The sequence below is a fragment of the Ammospiza caudacuta genome, chromosome 1, assembly GCF_027887145.1.
Source record: "Ammospiza caudacuta isolate bAmmCau1 chromosome 1, bAmmCau1.pri, whole genome shotgun sequence".
NCBI classification, from domain to species: domain Eukaryota; kingdom Metazoa; phylum Chordata; class Aves; order Passeriformes; family Passerellidae; genus Ammospiza; species Ammospiza caudacuta.
This window is the reverse complement of record NC_080593.1, coordinates 47,649,911-47,671,508: the sequence shown is the minus strand read 5'-3', so window position 1 is coordinate 47,671,508 and position 21,598 is coordinate 47,649,911. Positions and strand designations below refer to the sequence as shown.

Below are 21,598 nucleotides of genomic sequence, written 5' to 3'. Positions count from 1 at the left end.
GTGCATCTGCAGCCCAGAGAGCCAAACGTGTCCTGGGCTGCATCCAGAGCAGCGTGGCCAGCAGGGCAAGGGAAGGGATTCTGTCCCTCTGCTCTGCTCTGCTGAGACCCCACCTGCAGGGCTGCATCAGCTCTGGGGTCCCAGCACAGGAAGGACATGGACCTGCTGGAGCAAGTCCAGAGGAGGCCACCAAAGCAATTGGAGGGATGGAGCAGCTCTCCTAGAAAAAATGGCTGATAGTGGGGTTGGTTCAACTTGAAGAAGAGAAAGCTTGATCTAGGGTCACCTAATTGCATCCTTCCAGTACCTGAAAGGAACCTGCAAGAAAGCAGGAGAGGGACTATTTTCAAGGGCATGTAGTGACAGATCAAGGGGGAATGGATTCAAACAAAAAGAGAGAAGGTTTAGATTAAATTTGCAAGGAGGAAAATGTTTACTGTGAAGGTGGTGAGGCACTGGCACAAGCTGTCCAGGAAAGGTGTGGACGCCACATCCTGGGTACTGCTCAAGGCCGGGCTGGATGGGGCTCTGAGCAACCTGCTCCTACTGCAAGATGTCTCTGCCCTTGGCAAGGGGCTTGGAACCGGATGATCTTTACGATCCCTTCCAACCCAAACTATTCTGTGATTTGGTGATTCCTTGAGACCTCCAATCTGGTTATAAAACAGCATTTCCTGACCTCATAAGGCCATTTGGGCTAACTACACAGCGGCATTCCCACGCAACCGTGACACAAAGCAGCAAAGCTTTAATTTCCATGCTGAGAAGCATTTAAGCCTTCCAGCCGCTGAGACCTTCTTGTGAATGAGCCCGGCGACCCGAGCAGCCGGCGAACGCCCACGCCCCGCACCGCGGCCGACACCCTGAGCCCCCGCCCGCCATTGCGGCCCGCGGGCGCCCCCCGGTGCCGCTGGGCGGGAGCGGCGGGGGGCGGGGGCAGCGGCGCCGCCGCTTCCGGCCTCCATTTTACGCGGCGGCAGCGGCCGGAGGCCGAGGCGGTGCCGTGGGTGGAGGGTTCGGCCTGGACGGGCGCGTTCCGAGTGCCGCGTTGGTTCTTCTTCCTTGGGCGTGGTGGACGAGGTTCTGATCTCCTGTGGCTGCGGTTCCCGGAGTGACTGAGCTGGGATGGGCTCCCTCAGCTCCCCCGGGAAGTTCGGCCCCGGCCGCTGAGCCCCCCCGGAGCCCCCCGAAAGGTTCGCGGGTCGTGTCCCCGGGGAGCAGGAGGAGGAGAGCGGGGCAGGGCCGGCCGGCCCCGCGGGCAGCATGGACCAGAGCGTGGTGGAGCACCCGGTGACCCTCATCATCAAGGCCCCCAACCAGAAATACACCGACCAGACCATCAGCTGCTTTCTGGAGTGGACTGTGGGCAAGCTGAAGTCCCACCTCTCCAAGGTGTACCCCAGTAAGCCGGTGAGTTGTTGGCCAGCCCTTTTCCCTCGCCTTGTCGATAAGGCTGGCACTGCGGCGACTTGGGGACAGGCGGTTGAGACTTGCCTTTTAAGCCTTGTTAAATAAACAAACAAGAGCCCTGCTGCCGGAGAGAGACCTGCGGGAAGGCGATGGCCGGCCCTCTGCTTTCAGGGAAGTTGGCAATGTAACAAATATGAAGCTGCTCTTTTACATCGTGTGACAAGATCGCAGTGTAGCATCCTGAAAGGCGATATCGCTAAAGATGCTTACTAATGCTTCACTTATCTTTTATTTGGGAACTGAGATTTAGGTATCTCAGTTAACTGAATTTGAGGCTGATTTTTGTAAATCTAAGAGCACTGACTAAGAGTTCTGTCTGTTCTAAAGTACAAGTGATATACTTAGGGTTAACAGGATCTAGGGAATTCATTGAGTTGTGGAGCAGATAGATGTTTATTCATAAAATTATTTGAAATTATGTAGCTGACCTACCTCTAAAATTATTTCCTCTTTGAAAAGCCACTTTTCTTGAGATTGTGTGGAAAATGCTGCTGTCAAGTGTTATACAAACTTGTGTGACAGCTGTGACTGTATTTTGAAACTTAATACCTATAGCTTTTTTTGTTTCTGAGGGCAATATGTTTTATTCCTCCTAAATTGTAAGTGTGGCAGTTAGGAGGGGCTATGAAAAAAGCACAGGCAGTAGATGATAGTATTGTATATGTGTAGAATAGCAGTCGTGCAGAACGCTATATTTAAAAATTTGTTCTAGAGAAGGGTATGAGAACTGCAGCAGCATATGGGGCCTACAACCAGGCTTTAGAAAACACCATAAGAAGGTGGCATTTATATTTTAAATTATTTTTCACCTAGTTCAGTAGAAGAATTACTGTCATTGTTGATTTTTTTGACATGGAAAAGTAAAATGGTTGCTTTGTCTCAAAAAGGGTTTCTGCCGTTTGGAGAAAGAAGAAGAAAAGCAGCCAACAACTTGGTCTGTGTCACTGGTACATTGACATCTGTTAAACAGTTGTGAGAGTTTGTGAATATAGTTATTGCTGTGGGTAATTCTCTGCTGAAAGAGCCTATCTGCTGTGGAAAACAAAAATACCTCTCAGCTGATTGCTACTTTGTCCTCCTCACTAGAATTTCCTCCAGTGACGTGTTTGTGAAACACTAGTTTTCTTACTCATCCTATGAATGATCCTGCTAAATTCAGCTCCTGAAAGGAAAGAACCATAGTGAACAAGAGGTTTGCATGTTGCACTGTAGGCTTTAAACAGCAGTATAGTGTTAATTTTCAGTTTCCTGAAACATCTTTCTCCTGTTGAAAATAGATTCCTCAACATGCCTCTCAGTATTTCATGATTAGTTCAGCACACCCAAGTTTGTTCTGGGTTAAAGAATGGGGAGTTTCTTTAATGAGAACTGTCTCAGTAATTCCAATTTAATTTGGATTTACTGCATTTGCAGTTAAACTAATAACTGAACACAGTATTTTTATTTCACAGGACCTTTCAAATTAAAGTAATAACATAGGAGAGGAGAAAGGTATTTAATAGAATGGCTCCTATGTATAGTAAAATCAAAAAGTACATTTTTGAGTGCTACTGCTTTTTACAAATGTAAGTCCTTTTGCTTTTAGGAGCTCCCCTCCCCCCTTTTTCTTTCCCTTCCTTTTAAACCAGATGAGTGTTAAAAGCTTAATTTCTCTGTTCCCTCACTATGATAGGTCCTGGAAGTAATTTCTATTACCGGGCTATTTTAAGGTGGTGGGAATACACCAGAACACAGAGACTCTACAGGCCTTGGAGTGTTCTTGAAGGGTGTAAAATAGAAGTCAGTTGCTGTCCTGCTTGAAATAGTATTTCAAGTCTTCTGTGTGAATTGAACCTCATTCTTGTATGTGCATCTGTAAATTAAGATAACTGTAAGTGTCCTAATTAAATTTACAATTTATTAAGAGTATTTAGAAAGTGAGGTGATTAGAATAGGCAAATGAGAAGTTAGGTCTTGAGGCAGCGTTATCCAGATTAATTTGTGTAAATTACTTGCCTAAATACATACACATTTCAAATACAGCAGATTTAGATTGGTTTAGTTGTTATTAAAGTTGATACACTTTGCAAAGTAAGCACTTGCATAAGCTAAATAGGTTCAGAAGGGTGTTAAGTTATGTTTGTGAATCTTAACTGAGATTCACGTTTTTCAGTACTTTCCTCCCTGTCTGCACCAGTTTTCACAGCTCGAGTACTGCAGTTACAGTGTCCCTAAATGAAATACTTATGTAAAATAACACAAGGCTCTTGTAAAATCAGCCTGGATGTCTCAGTCTGGCAGATCCTACCTGCAGTGCATTAACTGCTGCATTGATTACACCCATAAACAGTAATTGAAAACTGCTATTTCTTATTTCCCACAGTACCTGTCATCTAGCATTTGCCTACAGTTCCAACTAGATGGGGTTGTCTGGATTTTTATTAGCTATGGAAGAATGGGAGAGAGGCTTAGTGAACTAAAATAATACCTGTCTGGTAGCTGCAGCTGTATAGCTCAGAGATCACCTGTGTTTCTACTGAGCATTGCTACACTGCCTTAGGTTTGGTGTTTGGTAATGTGCTGGGCATAGCTAGTTTGGACTAAGCATTGCAAAAGAAGTCTTGCATGAAAAATGGAGGAAAAAATTCCAAACCAGTAGCTCTAGAGTTCTTAGTTTTGAATACATACATTTTGGATTTTGATTTGCAGACTGTCTCCCATCTCACTCTAGGTTCTAGAATAATTTTCCTCATGCCATGTTCTTTCTTCTGGAAATGGGGCTACTCTAATTATGAGGTTTGAGGTGTTTTTCCATCACAGTTCAGTGTTTCAGCTAGTGGTGAGTGTCCTGTTCTTGAAGCAGGAGGTGTGGCAGTGAAATTTCCTCTGGCAGAGGATGAGTTGAATGCCTTTTCCATTTACTTTGGCATATATGTGAACTACTGTATTTCCACATTTATTACCTCTTCTTCCATCAGTATTAAAAAAAAAATCCATTTCAGAATTGCCAGCTTTCAACCTGAGAATTGCAGGTGATAATCCTTCAGTTCTCGGGCAGTTGTTTAATTTATGAAGGGAAGAGCATGGGATTTAAGGCCTCATCTTCCACATTAAAGTACTCAACATATGCCTAACCTTTTCTTTTGTGGTTTTGTAGGGAGTTAAAATGCATTACTGAAGGCTGTGTAGTCAGCTTTGAGGGGCTGTTTTAATCTTGCCAGTTTCACCTCTGTATAATACTCATATTTAAAAGTGACTTGTATCTTCTTTGAGAAGATGCTTTAATGAGAGGGGGTGGAAGAGGGGCTGGTTCACAAGGTACTGAAGAGAAAAATTGAAAGGGACCATGTAGAAAGCCCCATTAGAGTGAGACAGGCAAAACAGCCCACTAGTGCTATGCTGGATGATGATTTAAAGATTTGGAGTTTGAAGGGTTTTGCTGTTGGGCTTTCCTTGTTTTAAATGCTTATCTGTTCTTATTAATCTCCAGATAATCTGTGTCAGGACCCAGAAACAAGGATTCTTAAAGTTTTTCTTCTGATTGCACTGGTCAGTCTAAAGCAACAAGTCTCCAATTTACGGGAAATTAAAGTTTTCTTTAATCTTGATGCTTAAGTTCTGAGTTTTCAGTCCTTTCCCAAACACAGAATGCAAGCTTGCATTCTGCTGGCAGCCTGTTCATGCTTGAAGGGATCAACAAAATGTTATACCTCAAAAGAAGTTACTGACATGAGTCAGGCATTTTTTGGTGTTTTAAGTGTAAATAGAAATAGTACAGCGTTGTTGTTGAATGTATTGCAGTACTTGATCAATTTGAGGTGCAAATAATTAATTCCCCATGCTGGGAGACATAAAAATACTGTCCAAGGCCACTAATAAAAACACAGAAAAGTGCAGAACAGTAGAGAAAATGACTCTTAAATAGAAGTGATAAACAGTTCTACACAGAATGTGGCAGGTTATTTTAAAAAAAAAAACTTGTATTCAATCATGAATGGCTAGTATGGCTTTGGGGAAAAAGTTAAAGCTTCAGATTTACTGAGTGCTTATTAGCATTATTTGCTTTGAATCTCTGTTTTGTTCTGATGATATGACCATATTTTTTTCCAGGTTAAAAAAACCCAAACAGTTTTGTAACATTTCTGTATTCTGCTAAATTGTTTGGGATCTGTAGAAGGCTGTTGCAAGAAAAAAAAGTCAAAACTTCTGTGAAAGCTTTTCCTAATCACAGTGATTTGGGGCTCAGCTGTTTGTCTTAGTATTAGCATGAACAAGCCAGCAGGGTGAGCAGCAGAGGGTTGGGATAGGCAGAGGAGAGGTGTAAGGCTTGGTGTTTGCATGATGGGGAAATTCTTCAAATAGTTCATGCTGATAATGCATGTTTGTTCCACTGCTGTTAGGCCAGATTTCTTTGTTTAGCATTTGTTTTTCTTTATTTTGTTTGACTGAGGATGCTCATTGTTTTAGCATACTGGACATCTTACTGTAGATAGGGACCTAAAATAGTTTCCTTTAAAATAATTCTGTTGTTATTTCTGTTGTGTGGAATAGTCCAAAGTTATTAAAATATGAACAGTATATAATTTGTTTAAAAAAAGAAATACAATCTTTGTTTACAACACTAGATTGTTTTAAACTGTGAAACTGTAAGAATAGGCAAAAAAGCTTACCCAGGTTGGAAGGCTACCTTGCAAAAAACCTTTTGCTGATTCTTGCTTTTTAATGCTTTCCTTCTTGTTTTTTGTAATGATGTTGGTTTTGGTTTTGTGGGTTTTTATGATTTTTTTGTCTGCAGGGGGTTTTAGGGTGGGGGCAAGGACTAATAACAGAAAGTCCTTGTTGAAAACGACTGAAATTTGTGTTCTTCTGTGTATCTTAATTGGCATTCCATTGTTCTGCTAACTTTCTTTGCCCCAGCCACTTCTCTGTCTATATTTTCAGAAGGTGACTGGGACCAGGAGCAGGGTAAAGAACAAATCACTAAAAGACAGGAATTTTTGAATGTATTTGAAAGTTTTCTTGACAAGCATTTATCCTTAAGTGTTAGTTGTTATGGCACTCTTGCCGAGTGCCTAATAGCATAATTCTTTTTCAGGAGTAATTTGTGAATTGGACTTATGAAGCCTCTGAAATGTTTTTAAGTCTCTCTGTTGGTGATTGGACTTAACATTTGTAGATGAGAAAATTCCTTTTATCTCCAGCTATCTACCTGTGCAGTAGGAAAAAAGCTAAATTCCTTTCTTTGTCCCCATCTCCTAGTCTACAAAGGATCAGAGACTGGTGTATTCTGGCAGACTGCTTCCTGATCATCTGCAGCTGAAAGATGTTCTCAGAAAAGTAAGCTTTATATCAACACCATACAATATTTGATCAAACCCTGGTTTTGGGAAATAGGAATTTAGATTTGTGTTATCTAACTTAAAATTTTCATTGTTGTATTGAGAGATGCAACCATATAATGTTGCTATGTTCTGGAAAATGTATTTTCAAGTATGCCTTGTGTGTAGGATTATGATAATTGTGGATAGAGGAGGTGTTTCCAATTGGTGGGAGAGCAAGTAGGTTATGCTAAGTCCCAAGCAAGTGATATGCTCTGTCATAAAATCATGGAATGATTTGTGTTGGAAGAGACCTTCTAGATCTTCTAGTTACAAACCTCCCGCTTTGGGCAGGGGCACCTTCCACTAGACCAGGTTGCTTAGAGCTCCAACCTGGCCTTGACTTCTTTGGACAATCACCACTGTCACATAAATGGAGTTATACAGCATATTTGTGTTGATTTGGGACATCATTTAGATTCTCAGAGAGGTTTAAATCCAGAACTTATGTCAAAAATGTCATTTGTATAAGCAGATAAAGAGTAATATAATAATTATGGAGAACCAAGAATTCTCAATTCCTGAATAATTTTCTGGGAAGGCTGTTTGTTTTCTTGGTCTTGATTTGGCAGCTGTTAACCATTCCTGATGATGTTTGAAACTTTGTTGGTTCTTGTTCTTTTCATTTCATACTTTTAAAAATATTCTGTTGCTTCCTATTGGAACAAATAATTCTATTAGTCTAATTTTGGATTCTTTGGTCAACATTTAGATCCCAGTTCTGAATATGTGTGACATCTCATGCACACATGCTTAGTTTTCAGACTGGCTCAAATAGCTTGGATTGATGATACCAAGTAATAAGGACTTCATTAAGTTAGGAAAGTTCTTAAAAATGCATAGAACAATATATTTAGGGTAGATTATAAACAACTTTTCTTTCAATTTTGATGGTGACAGGAAACATGATGCATTATCTTGAGTTGTCTAAATTATTTGTAAACAGCTCAGGATGAATCAATAGCTGTTATTGGGGAAATGCCTTAGGTCCTTGCACAGTTTTTAATTCTGTGAAATATATGAACTCCATAATATAGTACCTGGCTGTGGGTAAGGATAGTTTTCTCTAGAGTACTGAGGTAAAAATTAATCTGCAGGCTGCAAGAGTGTGTGGGTCACATTTTAAAACTTCCTGTGGAGCAAAGTCTCCAAACGTGGATGGTCCTTTAGTGGGCACCTGAACTTCAGTATTAAGATGGAGAAACAGATGCAGAGGAGTCTTGAGTATTGCTTCAGCAGACTAACACTTTATAATCTTTATTCTGAAATAGTGTTTATTAAATGGGATTAAACTTCTTACCAAAGAAGGTATTTGTAGTTTACTATGTATAGATTTACTAGAAAACTGAAGCTGGACTGTTTCAAACCAGTGTATGCCCTGTGCAACTTAAATGTTCAAGGAAATGGTTACAAAACTTATCTCAAAGCTTAGTTTTGCTTGCTAAGTACAAGATGAAATCCAAATTCCTTAAATTCACTTGGCCTGCTTGCTGTGCACTCGCTTTAGAAAACAATATTTCAAACTTTGTTTATGTGCTAGAGGAGAAACTTTGTAACTAATGTCTTCCTTCACCATACAGGGGCTGTGCTTGACTTCAGAGCATTGGCATAACGCTTTAATGTCATAATGGCACTTACAGGCCTTGAGTGTGGTTAAAGAAATTCAGTGGATTTGAAAGCACACCAGTCTTAAACACAAAGTTAGAACTTTGTGTTGGAAGAAGAGGAGTTTTTGTGCTAAAGCTTTTGAGAGCTTTTGGAAAAACATGATTAAACTTAAATTCAGTCTCATTCTCTGCCAAAATCTTCCTACTGGATTATCTATAAATTCCTAATATTATCTGAGGACTTACTAAATTGCTGAGTCTAGCCTTGTGATACTTGCTCCTTGGTACTAACCAGTCATTTCAAGGAGACAAAATGCCTCAGGGCTGGAAGTTGTGACACTCTTCTGGCACAGTGGTGTCCACTACATTACATATGAATAGAAGAATGTTACAATAAACTGCTGCATTTAATAAAGCTGTATGCTGCAGGCTAACCAGTGGTATGTCTTGCTTTCCTTGCCTTTCCTAGGGGCATAAATTCTTATCTAGGAAAAAGGTGATTAGTTAGGTTCAAGGCTTTTGACAAGGCCAAAGTGCTGATCACCTGTGCTCAGTGCTTTCTGATCCTTGCTCTCCCTGACTGGTAAGAAGTTACACTTAATGTAGCAGTGAGGCTGTGCTTGGATTTAGGGGCCAGTTCATGGGAAGGAGTTTAAATGACTGAATGTGCATTGGCTATGCTAGCAGTAATGCACAGTGGTGTGTAAAAGCATTTATCTAGTTTTCTGTATTCCAAAAGATCAAAACCATAAAAATGGGTAGATGGCTGTTATAACACATTTTTATGTAGTTTAAAAAAACCCCTCCAAATGCAGATTTTCTGAATGTCATCTCATTAAAAATGGCAGCTTGCCTACACCATGCTGATTTCAGAAGAGGATAGAGGGATGTTTTTGTTGCTCCTCTTGCTAAAAATTTAGTTACCGAGGAAGCTGCAGTGTGCAATTTAAATATGGAGCCATAGCTGTTGTGTTGCTATGGCCATGTAAGGGAGTGTTTTAATTTGGTACAGTGAAATAGCTTCAGATTGAAGTTATGGCCTTCAGATTTGGGGTGAGCAAGTTCTGGCAGAATTGGCATGGCCTTGCTATATGGCTTCAAGTTGTGGCATGCATTTGCTTCCTCATGTTCAAATATTTGGGAATACTCAAGCCCCACCTAGCACTTTGAATAACATTCCCTGAGCATGGAATATGTGCAGGGGCCCTTCAGTTGCATGTCAGGCTTGAGCCAAGCTAGGGTCAAGCCTAATATGTAATGACAATTGTTCCTGTCTTGGTCTGCTTGTGGAATTCCAGTGCCTACATTTTTCATGTACCCTAATATTTCTATTCAATAACGCTCTTCATAGACTTCAGTGCAAATGTAAGCATTCCTAATTTTAGGTAAACTTAGCCCTGTAAAAAGTGAGAGCTTTTTCCAAAAGTTTGTGCTACACTTCCTCATGCTTTTCCTGGAGTTCTTCCATTGGTGCTGCTATACTACAGTTTTAGGGAAAACTGGGATCAAGTCAATGTTCCATATGTTATTGTGGACAGCTTCTAAGAAGGCATTTGTTCCGAAACAGTAGAATTTCTCTTGGGCTCGACTCAAGTGTTGTTCTGTGGTCTCTTGTATAATATTTCTTTAATGCTTACAACTTTGAATTTTTAAAGATTTTTTTTTTACTTGTAAATTTCTCCAATATTGTTGCTTAAGCTCTTTGATTTCTTTAATTTTCAGCAAGATGAATATCATATGGTTCACCTGGTATGTACATCTCGGACACCCCCAAGTTCTCCAAAACCCAGCACCAGTAGAGAAGGTCATGGAGCATCAACCTCCATCAGTAGTTCAGTGAGTTTTTTTCATTCACAGGACATGAATTCCTTCTACACGAAGGAAACTTGCCATTAATTTCTCTTTAACTTTTTATATTTGTCTGTAAAATGGTGTGTTGACAGTAGAGCATGCTATATGAATTTGATAATTTAAGGATGTAATTGTATTTAAGCAAAGATGACCTTTTTTCAGATAGTAATAGTTATGTTTATTAGATGATAAAGCACTACTTTTTCTAAGCTACTCTTTTTAACACTGTATTGCAAAGAACGCTTCCCTTTCTCTCCATATCTCTGTATCTTTGGCAGAAATTGCAGAGTGTATCCAGAATTTTAGAAAAACTTAAGTTGAGATTTGCTTTGTGAAAATTTAAGAGAGACCAATCAAAATATTGCTGTTGTTGTGAGATACAGGTGGAACTTGGCCAGGTTTTTTTTTGACAGGAATTGGCCGCTATTTATGTATCAACTTGGAGCTAGTCATAGCATCTGTAAGGCAGTCAAAAGTAGCAAGTGTTCTTAACACTTTTATTAGTTAAATTGTTAACAGAACATGCTTGTTTATGGTGTTTTGAGCCTTCCCCTCCTTACACCCTCCGAAAATGATGGTGGTCTTTGGTTATATTGTTTTAAAAGCAGATATGATTTCTGTTGAGAACTTGATAGTTCTTTTTTTTCCAGAATTGGCAGTATCACTTAGCAACCCTTGAAGGTTAGTCAGAAAGGGATATATAAAATACCAATGTAGGTACATTTCATCTGAGTTGTGTGGATTGTCAGCATATGGGAAATGCCCTTTGAAGTTGTCTGCCTTCATTCTGCTGTTGACAGGGCCTGTGTCAGGCTGCTGTGTGACAGTCAGAAACACAAGCAGTTTAAGCAACAGTAGAGAGGGGACTGTGGCTACAACATCTTTTCAAAGGCTTTATTTATATTTCTGTTTACTGGCAGGACTCAGGCAGCCTGCTTGGCAAGTATTTATTGTTGTGTATATCAGTTGTCAGTGTTGTATTTGAATGACTGTATTAATGACTGCTTAAAGCAGGCAGTTTGCGAAGTGCTAAGTTCATAACACTTTGGAGGAAGCAGCCTAAATCCAAAGCTTGAATGGCTTTTGTCCTTCTATTTGTTTTTTATTTTTATTCCTCCCCACCCCCACTGGTCTAGTGGTAAATTCTTCTTGTGTTTTTTGTGGTATAGATGTCTTAAGTAATTGCACCTCCTCGCTTCCTGAGTTGTCAAAGTTAAAGAGGATTTTTGACTAAGTAAATACTACAGTAATTCTTAGCAACAGGATTTGGGGATTTATTACAACTGAAATAATGCATCTCAATGGCCCCATTGTAATCTTGTTACGGTGACAGTTTAGAAGCCAGGTACCAGAGGTCTTACACTGGTTTAGGTGTGTTCCTTGGAGCCTGAGTAGTTCCTAGCTGTTTCCCTATTCTCATTGATAGCTCCCTTCCAGTGATGAGTGCAGCAATTTGGATTGGGCAGCTGGCACAGTGAAGAGGGTGAAGAGTAGAAGGGATAACTAAAGATAAGGATAGGGGAATGGTGTTTTAAGCCACTGTCTCAGAAGACAGTCATATCCTGAAGTTACAGTTACTTCTGTTAACAATAGTCACTAGACTTTCTGTTCCTGCTAAATATTATTTCAATTAAGTTTTAGTTTGCTTCAGCTTTTTGAAACTATGATTCCCAGTGACTTGTGGTTTTCTCTGGAAACTATCAAGTGTTGAGTCTTTCTGAAAAATTGTTTTATTTTTTCCCCTCTTGCACCTGAGTGCAGTTTTGAATTTCTGTTTTTACTAAGGCTTGCCAGAACCAATAAAACCACAGAAGACTTACCCAGTGTTTACACTCTTATTAAAATTTGTGACAAAACATTAAAGCAAGTAGTTTTTTAAGACATCGTGGTAAATCTTATAACTGTGCCAAAGATCCACAACCTTGATTTTATTTATTTTTAAGAATTTAGACCGTTCTGGATCAACTGGTGCCTCACCCACAAACCAAGAAGCTGCTTCTACGTCTTTGAACACTAGTGCAGATGGAGTGAGGCATCGTAATCTTCCACAAGCACACAGCAATCCCATGCCAAGCCACCAGTTCCCTTATTTAATGCAAGGGTAAGTGAGACTGAAGCAATCCTCACTCTTTGATACTCTTTACAATGCTTTAAATGTTCAGTTGCAATTAAATTTTTTTTCTCAGTCTGGAAAACCCATTTGGCTAGTTCACTTTGAAGCATAAGTCAAGTTAGAAAAGTTTTCATGTGAAAATTAGTGATTTTAGCCAGGAGTCAGTCAAAGAGGAAGTGCTCTTGGTGCTCTCCTTCAGGCTGATTTTTGTTACTTTTCTTTATGCTTCCTGCCCTCAATTTTCTTGGAGAAGTGCAGCTTTAATATGTCTTGTGGATGTAGTTAGTAATGTAACTGATAGAATTACTACTTCTGGTTGTCTTTTCTGTCCCTTATTTTAGCAATCAGCACTAAATTCTTAGCAGAATGTGATGGTTTCTAGTTTTTTACACATAAGAGATGTAATTTTTCATTTCTCCATATTTGATTCAACTGTAGAAATGATATGCAGGTGTTTTGAGTACATGTAGTGCTTGTGTATCTACAACAGAATGTTTAAGGATTTTCATACATGCCAGTGAAAGGTAACCAAGTCTAGATCAGGTCTGTTACTGCATAACTATTCAAGTTTTGTTCTTTTTTTTTTTTGTGCTTAAAAAGCAGCTTTAGGAATTTTAAGCCATGTGACCTTAGCTGCTGCTTAAACATGTTTTTGTTGTTAGTAGCAGTAGTAGCAGCTTCTTCCAAGGGGAAAACAGGAAAACAGGAGGATGGTATGTTCTGAGATGATAGCTGTCATTTCTTCAGGGAGCCACTTTCAAGCTTCCTTTCTGACAAGGTGTTCTTCCAGTACTGTATGGATTCTAGAAACCTGCTTTGGGGAATGTTGAAACAAAAACCCCTAAAATATGAATGTGCTAACAGTAACATTGCTTCTGTTGCTGGAAAGAAAACAGATGCCAGGAGCTGTTAAAGCTTACTAAAAAGAGTTTCAGTTTAATTTACATGCTCTCATTACAGTTAGCTTAGACTTTACTCTTCTTGCTAGTTTTCATCTTGAATTTATTTTTTTAATTATTATTATCTGAATTGTACTATCTAATGGCAAGAGTGGGTGGAGATTTGTTATTCTGACCAAATGCATCTTCACAGACGTGGTCATGCTTGCCCTTCTGACAAAGCTAGGCAGCACCAGGTTGACTGTCAGGACTGCTGTTGGTGTAACTTATTTTTGTAAATTAATTCCAGAAGCAATTTATTATGTGTTGTGTGAATGACCAATCTGTAAGAAGTTTTAACATTTTTCTAATTAGCTTTTCACATAGACCTATTCTGAGTTTTTGTCAAATGTGGTGAACTGAATAGGCTGTGGACTCCAAAAGGCAGCAGAACCATTATTTAGTCTTTGGGCTGAATTAATTTGTGTCAGTTTGGGAGACATTGCTGTCTTGGAAAGAAGGAATAACACCTTAAAAATACTAAGTCTGTGACTTGCTATGTCTAGCATGTAATGTGGATTGAGAGAAGTGGATTTGTGGACTGAAAGAAGTGCAGAGAACCTGACATGACTGTACATATTTCAGGGGTTTCAGTCCTACTTGGACTATTTCTAGCTTGGTTACCTGGAATAGGGTCCTGCTTGTTTTTGTGGTGCATTGGCAGTACACCCAAATCACATATTTCAATTTTGTGTAATCCAGAAGGAATCCAGATGGTGTTCCAAGAGCATTCTGTGGTGCAAACAGAGCTGTAGTAAGAGCAAGTGACTGGAGGCTTCCAGGAGTGCATTCCTAATCTGAACAGAAATGCCAAAATAAACAAACTCTAAAAAATCCTAGGCTTTTTTTTTTTTTTGAAAGTATTTTAATGGAATGCTGTCAGAACTTGAAGTAGATCTTTGTGGACTGTTGGGTATTGGCTCTGCTCAACTTGAAATAATCTGTGCGCAGTGCCTGCTGGAGTCTGCTTGCTTCTTTAAGAACCTTTTTAATCCTTCAGTAGTCTTTTCAGATGCATCTGCTTTTGCTTTTAGGCACTGCTGCTTGTATTCCAGCAGAAATAGCCTCTCTTCTTTTAGCTGTCACTTAAACATCATTTGGGGCAGTGGGATCTAGCTTTAATGTAATTTATGTGCAGATCAAGACTTGCTAGGAAAATGAAGATTCATAGCTGAAACTGGTGTTACTTTGTTGATTTTTCTTTTATTTTCATGACCAAACAGTTTTTATTCTCGCTTTTCTTGCATGATGAAATATAGGCACTACTGATAGGGAAAGATCACCAGGTGTTTGAAAATTTATGTAAGAGTCACTTTCCTTGGGTGTTTTGCAATACTTGATTGACTTGTACAAATAAGTAATGTGGATGTTAGATGATTAAATTACGGTTTTGATGTTTTTTCGGCTCCTGGCTTAAAGCTGCAGTATGAGAGTTGAACATACTTTGGGAAAATAGCATTTAGTTCAGATTGTTGAAGTATTACAGGGAAAAAAATTAAAACCTTCTGTTGCTTTTAAGCTTTTGCAAATGCTGTTTTTAAGAACTCCAAACTTGAGGTGGGACTGGGGAAGTAGTTTGTGTATGTGCCAAGTGATTCTTCAGCTGTGAGGAGCAAGCACAGCATTGTCTGCTCCTGTGGACTTTGTTGGGGATCAGGGTCTGTGCTGCAGAGGCACAAACAGAACACACGGGCTTAGCCCTGGCAGGGCTCACATTTCAGGCTGGAGAGCGCTTGGAAGCAGTAAACAGACAAGAGACATCAAGGCAGTGAAATCATTTGTCAAGTGTGGGTGGCCCATCTAGTGAAATGCTTTTGTATTGTGCACACAGTAATGTTTGAAAGCAATCAACAAAATGGCATACTGACAGCATGCAATATATCTCAGCACATAAATACATTGCTGCATCAGTCACCTTTGCTCTATTGTCTTCTAAGTAGCAGGTATCATAGTGGAGGATACTGAAATGCTGCCTGAAGTTGATATTCCAGGCTTTTAAGTCTGAATAAAAATTCTTGTTTTTTCACTCGTGGTGAGCAGTATCTTTGTGACAACCTTGCCTTCAAATTCAGTGCTGGTTAGTTTATTTGGGTATCTTCCATAGACCAAAAGAAGTAGTTTTGTGCTTTTGAGCCATCCTGAGTGCTTTTGAGCCCTCCTGAGGAACACTATGTCTCTTTTCAGAATATTCTGAAGCTACCTGTACCATTTGAACTGTTTTCTGGCTTATCCAACTGTTCTTCTGTTGTCTGCTCTGCTTTGTTCTCCAGTCTTGGAATGCCTATACAGATGCTGTTTGCTTCTTTGTTCTTACACTGTTGCTGCCATTCTTTTGATATACTCTGCTTCCTACCTCTTTCTCCTCCTTTTGGAAAAAGATGAGGAGAAGGTATTGTGCTACTTTACTTTTTCCTTGAACAGCAAGCTGCCTTGCTTTGCTGAGAAGATCCTCTTCTTTGTGGAGGTTCTTCTCACTGGAATACATTGTTACAGTGTAAAGAGTTGTTTCTGAATTTCATAAGCTGACTTAATATCATGGCAGCTGTAATAGCTGTATAATTGACAGCATCTGCCTCCATTTGATTTTTGATGAGCAAAGAAAATACTGCTGTACTAGCTAGCATTCTGAGCCAGAAGCCAGTTGTAAGCCATTAATTTTGCTCAATTAATGGAGCCAAGTCTTGAAAAATTAAGTCTTTCTTCTCAAAAAGTCACGTCTTCTAGAAAAGCTATTGGGGAAAATAGAATTAGAAACCACCACAATATTTGAATGGGAAAGAAATCATGTGAAAGAAAAGAGCATGACAACTGAACTTCTGTGGTTTGTCTTGTTTGACTGGCTACTTAATCTACTATTAAGCTTTAAGACATCAAGAAAGCAGCTTTCAAAAGAGTTTGAAAGAAAGGCGAGGCTCAAATCCAGTGATATTTCTAAAAGATGTATCTGTGAGAGCAAGCTTAGCCTAAGCCCTCTCAACTTTTTTTGAGGTCAACATAGCAGTTACAAGGAAGAGCCCTAAAATCTATGTGAGAAAAGGAAGTGGCGAATTCCTTCAGAACTCACCCAGGCAAGTTGAATAGTACGGATTTTTGCTGACTGAGGTGGAAGTGAGTGATCCTGCCTGTTCAAAACCCCATCTGATATTCTACCTGCTTGAAATTGAGACACTGCTCAGTGATTTGTCTCAGCACACTACTTAATGGCACTCATGTAGAATATTTAAATCATCTTTACATTTTGAGGTCAAATGTTTTGTGAATTTTGGAGGAGTCTTATCTCTCCAAGTGTATGCCAGATCCAGGGAGAGAAAAACACATTCTTATAGCTTTCAGTTGTAAATCATGATTAATGTTTTTCAACAGTAGCTCCATGGCATTGCTGTTTCAACACATTAATTATACATAAATAAACAGCATCAGCAGGGCTCCTGGTTAACGCTTTCAATATTTGAAATAAACCTTGAATAATGCCTCTGACTGTTTCAGTTTGTGTTTGGTATCAGGAAAGTACTTTTGGTGGTTTTTTGGGTTTGTTTTCCTCTAAACTGTTGTCAAAACAGGTTATAGCTAAATGCAAACACAACAGTTTTAGCAGAGGTCATGGTGTTGCATGGCAGGTTCTTGTCCAGAATTACAGTGCAATACTTATTCATGTGTAACATGGAAAAAAGATTTTAATGTCTTCCTCCCATCTTTCTTTCTGGGCATGTCGTGTATATCTGAGTGCCTGGTAGACTAATGAAATCTCTTGGTGATATCTTTGCAGGGAGTGCCTTACTTAGGGAACAGGTGTAGTCTGCAGTACAATTACAGCAGTCTCAGCTTTTGCTACCTGCAGTCTGAATAAACTTTTCTTCATGCTTTATACTCTCATGCTGTCCTGAAAGATGTCCTGGTTTACTACAGTTCACTACATCAAAATCTTTTGGGAAAGAGTTGGAAATCTTGCCAAAACATGCTATATGCTCTAGGAGGTAAGAGAGGATAAGAAGTCTTATAGCAGACAAAACCAACCAAAACTTATGTACAGGAGTTTTATCTCTCTTGCATGTGAATCAGAATCACATATACTCAAAATATTGAAGGGGGGGAAGTAAATCCTTTACAGTGTTCTTAGTTGCAATCTTCAGAAGCTGTATCTGAAAGATTAGTTTGTTGTCTTTGCTTATGTTATTTCTTCAGATCTCTGATCACGGTGATATTTCAGATATTGCTTCCAAAAGAAAACTGTAGAAGATAGTGCATTTTCCCTTTAGACCTCTTGTAGACCTTTAAGGATGACCTCTGAATTTGAAAGGAATTGTATGAAAGAATTTCTGCAGTTAGCACAGTCTTTCCAGCATTGTTTTGTCCCAGAGATGCAGCTAGTGCACATACTAAATGCAAACCAAAATTTTCTTTCTATGGAAATAACCTTGCTCATTCATTTCTTTTATGAAAATGTAGTGCTTTTTTGGAATGGGTTAGATGATCTTACTATGTGTTACTTCAGCATGTTATTTTAGGGGAACAAATGAGAGGAGAAATGCTACTTTAATTGTTTTTTAATACTAGCACGCTTTTTAAATGTCACAATTCAGAGCTGAATGTTTTTCCTTAAATCGTTTTCTAGCAACATAGGCAACCAGTTTCCAGGCCAAGGTGCTCCTGCTGGATTTTCCATGTATCCTGCATTCAGTCCCTTACAGATGATATGGTGGCAACAGATGTATGTACGTCAGTACTACATGCAATAGTAAGTCTGCATTATCTTAGTACTCAGCTACACTAGTGAAAAGAATATATTAAATGCTTTTTTCAGGATCAAAATGGCAGTGTTTATTTTGTCTATCTCTGTCTTACACTCTGTTTTCTCTAGCAAATTATGAAATCTAGTCTTGAATTAGAATTAATGTCTTAGTAAATAAAACTCTAAGGGAGAATGCAGTTTGTTTTGACATGTATTACATCTGGAACTGTAGCAAAGAAGACAGGCTTAGTAATTATGCTGCATGTTTTTTGACAAACCAGGTTTATGTTTAAATTTTTAGCCAAGCTGCTGTTTCAGCCCAAGTGACTTCCAGCACTGAGCCAGCGAGATCTGCAGTTGCCCAGGGTGTAAATTCAGAACACGCTCCTGCAAATGAGCCTGCAGCAGTGCCAAATGTAGCTGTCCAGGACAACAGGCCTGTAAACCAAAATGTTCAGATGAATGCACAGGGTGGCCCAGTAGTGAATGAAGAGGACTTCAACCGGGACTGGCTGGACTGGATGTACACGTTCTCTAGAGCAGCAATTCTTCTGAGCATTGTATACTTCTATTCTTCTTTCAGTCGGTTTGTCATGGTAATGGGAGCCATGCTGCTGGTTTATTTGTGAGTACAACAGTTGAGTATAGCTGCAGATCTGAGATGTGGAGTATGGTGCTGATGTTTATTCCATTTAAAATAAAAAATCATCCACGTGCAAAAATTTACACACTGCTCCTTTACAATAGGATGTGTCTGTTAAAAAAACAAATTTAAACAAGTAGAGAAACTGATGTGAAGAAAAGTAATTCTCAAAATGTTTTTACACTGAGCTGGATGCTTCTTATACCTGAAACACAATGTTTTTACATACTGGTGATATTAATTGATCAGTATTGTTGAAGTGTAGCATTTTGGAATGAAAATTTAGAAAGCAGATCTGTGAGGGGAAGGAAGCTCATATAGGTCAAGCATATACTTGCATAAACTTAAATTTACTGCTTGGATATGAAATTGCAGAGCAAGGCTCAAATATCTTTCCAAAATAACACATAGGGGTGTGTGCAGTAAGTTTTCTTAGGTAATGGTACTGTAATAGTAGGGTACTAGATCTGGTAGAATACAGAGATGTAAAATTTTTTTAACTATATGTCATAAAGACCTAAGCACATTCTGTGCTTAGTTGAGAAATACCAGTACTGTTGTCATCACTTCCTTTTAATGATGTAAATAGAAGTGGAAAACATAAGTAATGCTTGGTATTTTGGACTGATGTCATTCACTGAGAGTTTCCTTACCCTGTAGTCTCAGTCCCAACTAGGACTGTTCTTTCATACAGGTAAGGTAATTGAAATCGGAATATAGATGCTTGGAAATGTAGGAGAGGCTTATTTTATTTGCAGTGGTGATGTGGTTCAAGCATTAGATGAAATTTAAATTGCTTTTTTCCACAGCAAATTAAATTTAAACTAAGAAATTAAGACTGGCTTTGAAAACTTACTTAACTTCAGTGCTTAAAAATGGGGAGGAGACCCATATTCTACATGTTTAATCACCTAATTGTGGTACATTATTTGTCTTCTGGAACTGAGGGCTGTGAACAGCAAGACCTTAATGCAAACATTGAAGAATAGCCATTCAGTTTAGTAGTGTGAATCACAGAAAAATAGATGTAACCTCATTCATGTGAAAATACTTGCAGAATTTGCTGCAGTAGTGAGCTGTAGAAGAAAAAATTTTTGTTGCTTTCAAAAGAGAGGTTTTCAACTGTTCCGCTTTCTTACATAGACACCAAGCTGGATGGTTTCCCTTTAGGCAAGAGGGAGGCCAACAACAGGCAGCCAATAATGCAGAAGTGAACCGTGATGGGCAACATGCAAATAATCCTGATCTTGAAGAGATGGTGAGTAAGGGCAGACATGTCTTTTGAGACTCCTATTTATTATATTGTATGTTGTAGTGCCTGGACAGAAAGCCAGCTTTTGTGGAATGGATTTGGTTTAACCAGAAGGCTTTCAGCATTGTCCTCAGGTTGTGCCTGCTGCTTAAATTCTGTATTTCTCCAGTCTGACAATTACTGATTGTCTCTACTTGAATCACAGACTTTCTTCATGCTAGTTACTTCAGGAGGTTGTTCTGAGAGAAGTCACTTAATGTAGGAAGATACTGCTGGTTACCTTATGTCAGAATTCCGAAAAGAAGCAGTTGAATTGCTTCAATTTCTGTTTTTAAAGGAGCGACTTATGGATGATGGGATTGATGAAGACAGCGGAGAAGATGCAGGTGAAGATGGCAATACAGAGCAGCAGCCTGGATTCATGGCTTCTGCTTGGTCCTTTATCACAACCTTCTTCACATCACTGATCCCTGAAGGGCCTCCACAGGTTGGCAATTAAAGTGGAAAAAGAACTGTGTCAGGCAGCCTCAGTAGCCATATGTAGAAGTGGAGCAGATTCTAGAGAGTGTTCTAAATACAGTGCAATTTCTGGAAATTTATAATGTTATCTTTTTGATCATGGTGTACAAAAATGTGTATTTTTTTTTTTCTTTTGGCTTTCTCATGCATTGACTATTTTAAGCACAAGTGGACTACTAAATGCTTTCTTTAAGATTCTTCTTTTTCTGAAGAATAAAATGTAAAGATATTGGTCTTCCATGTTTTGTTTTATTTTCAAATGTGTGTTACTCTGATGCAAAGAGCTTGTATGTAATCTGCACCCTTACCTCTTTAAAGAGCTGTTAAAAGTATGAACGTTGACAGACCTTTCCAAATGCTCTCTATTTACCGGAATAACTAATCTTGTGTTTGATGCAGGGTATGAATTCTCACATGGGATTTGGAACTTACATAATTCCTGAGAGAATGCACTTAACACAAGGGTTACTTGTTAATGGCATGTTGTCTTCATGTCAGAACATAGTAAGCTTCTTCGTTTAAAAAGCTGAGAGCTTTTTCTTGAGACTGTACTGACATTCATTAAAGTTGGAGGTATTTGACAGCTCTTCAAAGACAATTGGCAGTGATGGGATAAACCTTAAATGTTTGATACATACAGTACTTTTTAAGGAGAATATAGCTGTGCTGGGGCAAAACATGTACATTAGGTTTTTTAATAAAGACTGTTATGGTAACTCTTTTGGATGTTTATATGCATATTTGAATGCAAATGGCTAAATTGTGCCTCCTTAAGGATGAGGATATGATTAATTTGCGAGTGTAATAAAGTTATCATGGTGGCATTACTGACATTGACCAAAGTGATGTGTTTGTAGCAGCGTCTGTACAGTTATGAGTATGCTCTCAACACCAGACTGTCTGTATTCTTTAACTTCATTAACCTAATTAAAACTGAGAAAGAAAATGGTACATGAGAGAGTAGCAGAGTGCTGTCAGGTTTTTAGTTGCTTTCCTTAATCATTGTCAAGAAGGTACATTTGGTTTTGTTCGTAATTCTGAAGTTATGGTGTGCTCTCTATCTTAAAATTGTCTGCAAAGATTCTGTTACACTACCACCAAAGTAAAGCCTGTTTGACC

General features: G+C 39.1%; 1 protein-coding gene across 4 annotated transcripts; it reads left to right on the top strand.

Moving 5' to 3' along the window:
• Nucleotides 1-1,009: 1,009 nt before the first annotated feature.
• Nucleotides 1,010-20,717, top strand: HERPUD2 (HERPUD family member 2). Of its 4 annotated transcripts, none has more exons than XM_058801787.1 (9): nt 1,010-1,410; nt 6,709-6,786; nt 10,157-10,270; nt 12,229-12,386; nt 17,224-17,310; nt 17,949-18,071; nt 18,367-18,690; nt 19,879-19,966; nt 20,298-20,717. In XM_058801787.1, exons 1-9 carry the CDS (start codon nt 1,264-1,266, stop codon nt 20,457-20,459), a joined length of 1,281 nt encoding a protein of 426 aa, XP_058657770.1. In that variant the 5' UTR covers nt 1,010-1,263; the 3' UTR covers nt 20,460-20,717. The 4 variants fall into 4 exon arrangements, with proteins under 4 accessions (XP_058657770.1, XP_058657762.1, XP_058657779.1 ...); XM_058801779.1 differs by having other exon boundaries at nt 19,852-19,966; XM_058801796.1 differs by lacking the exon at nt 6,709-6,786 and having other exon boundaries at nt 19,852-19,966.
• Nucleotides 20,718-21,598: the final 881 nt, after the last annotated feature.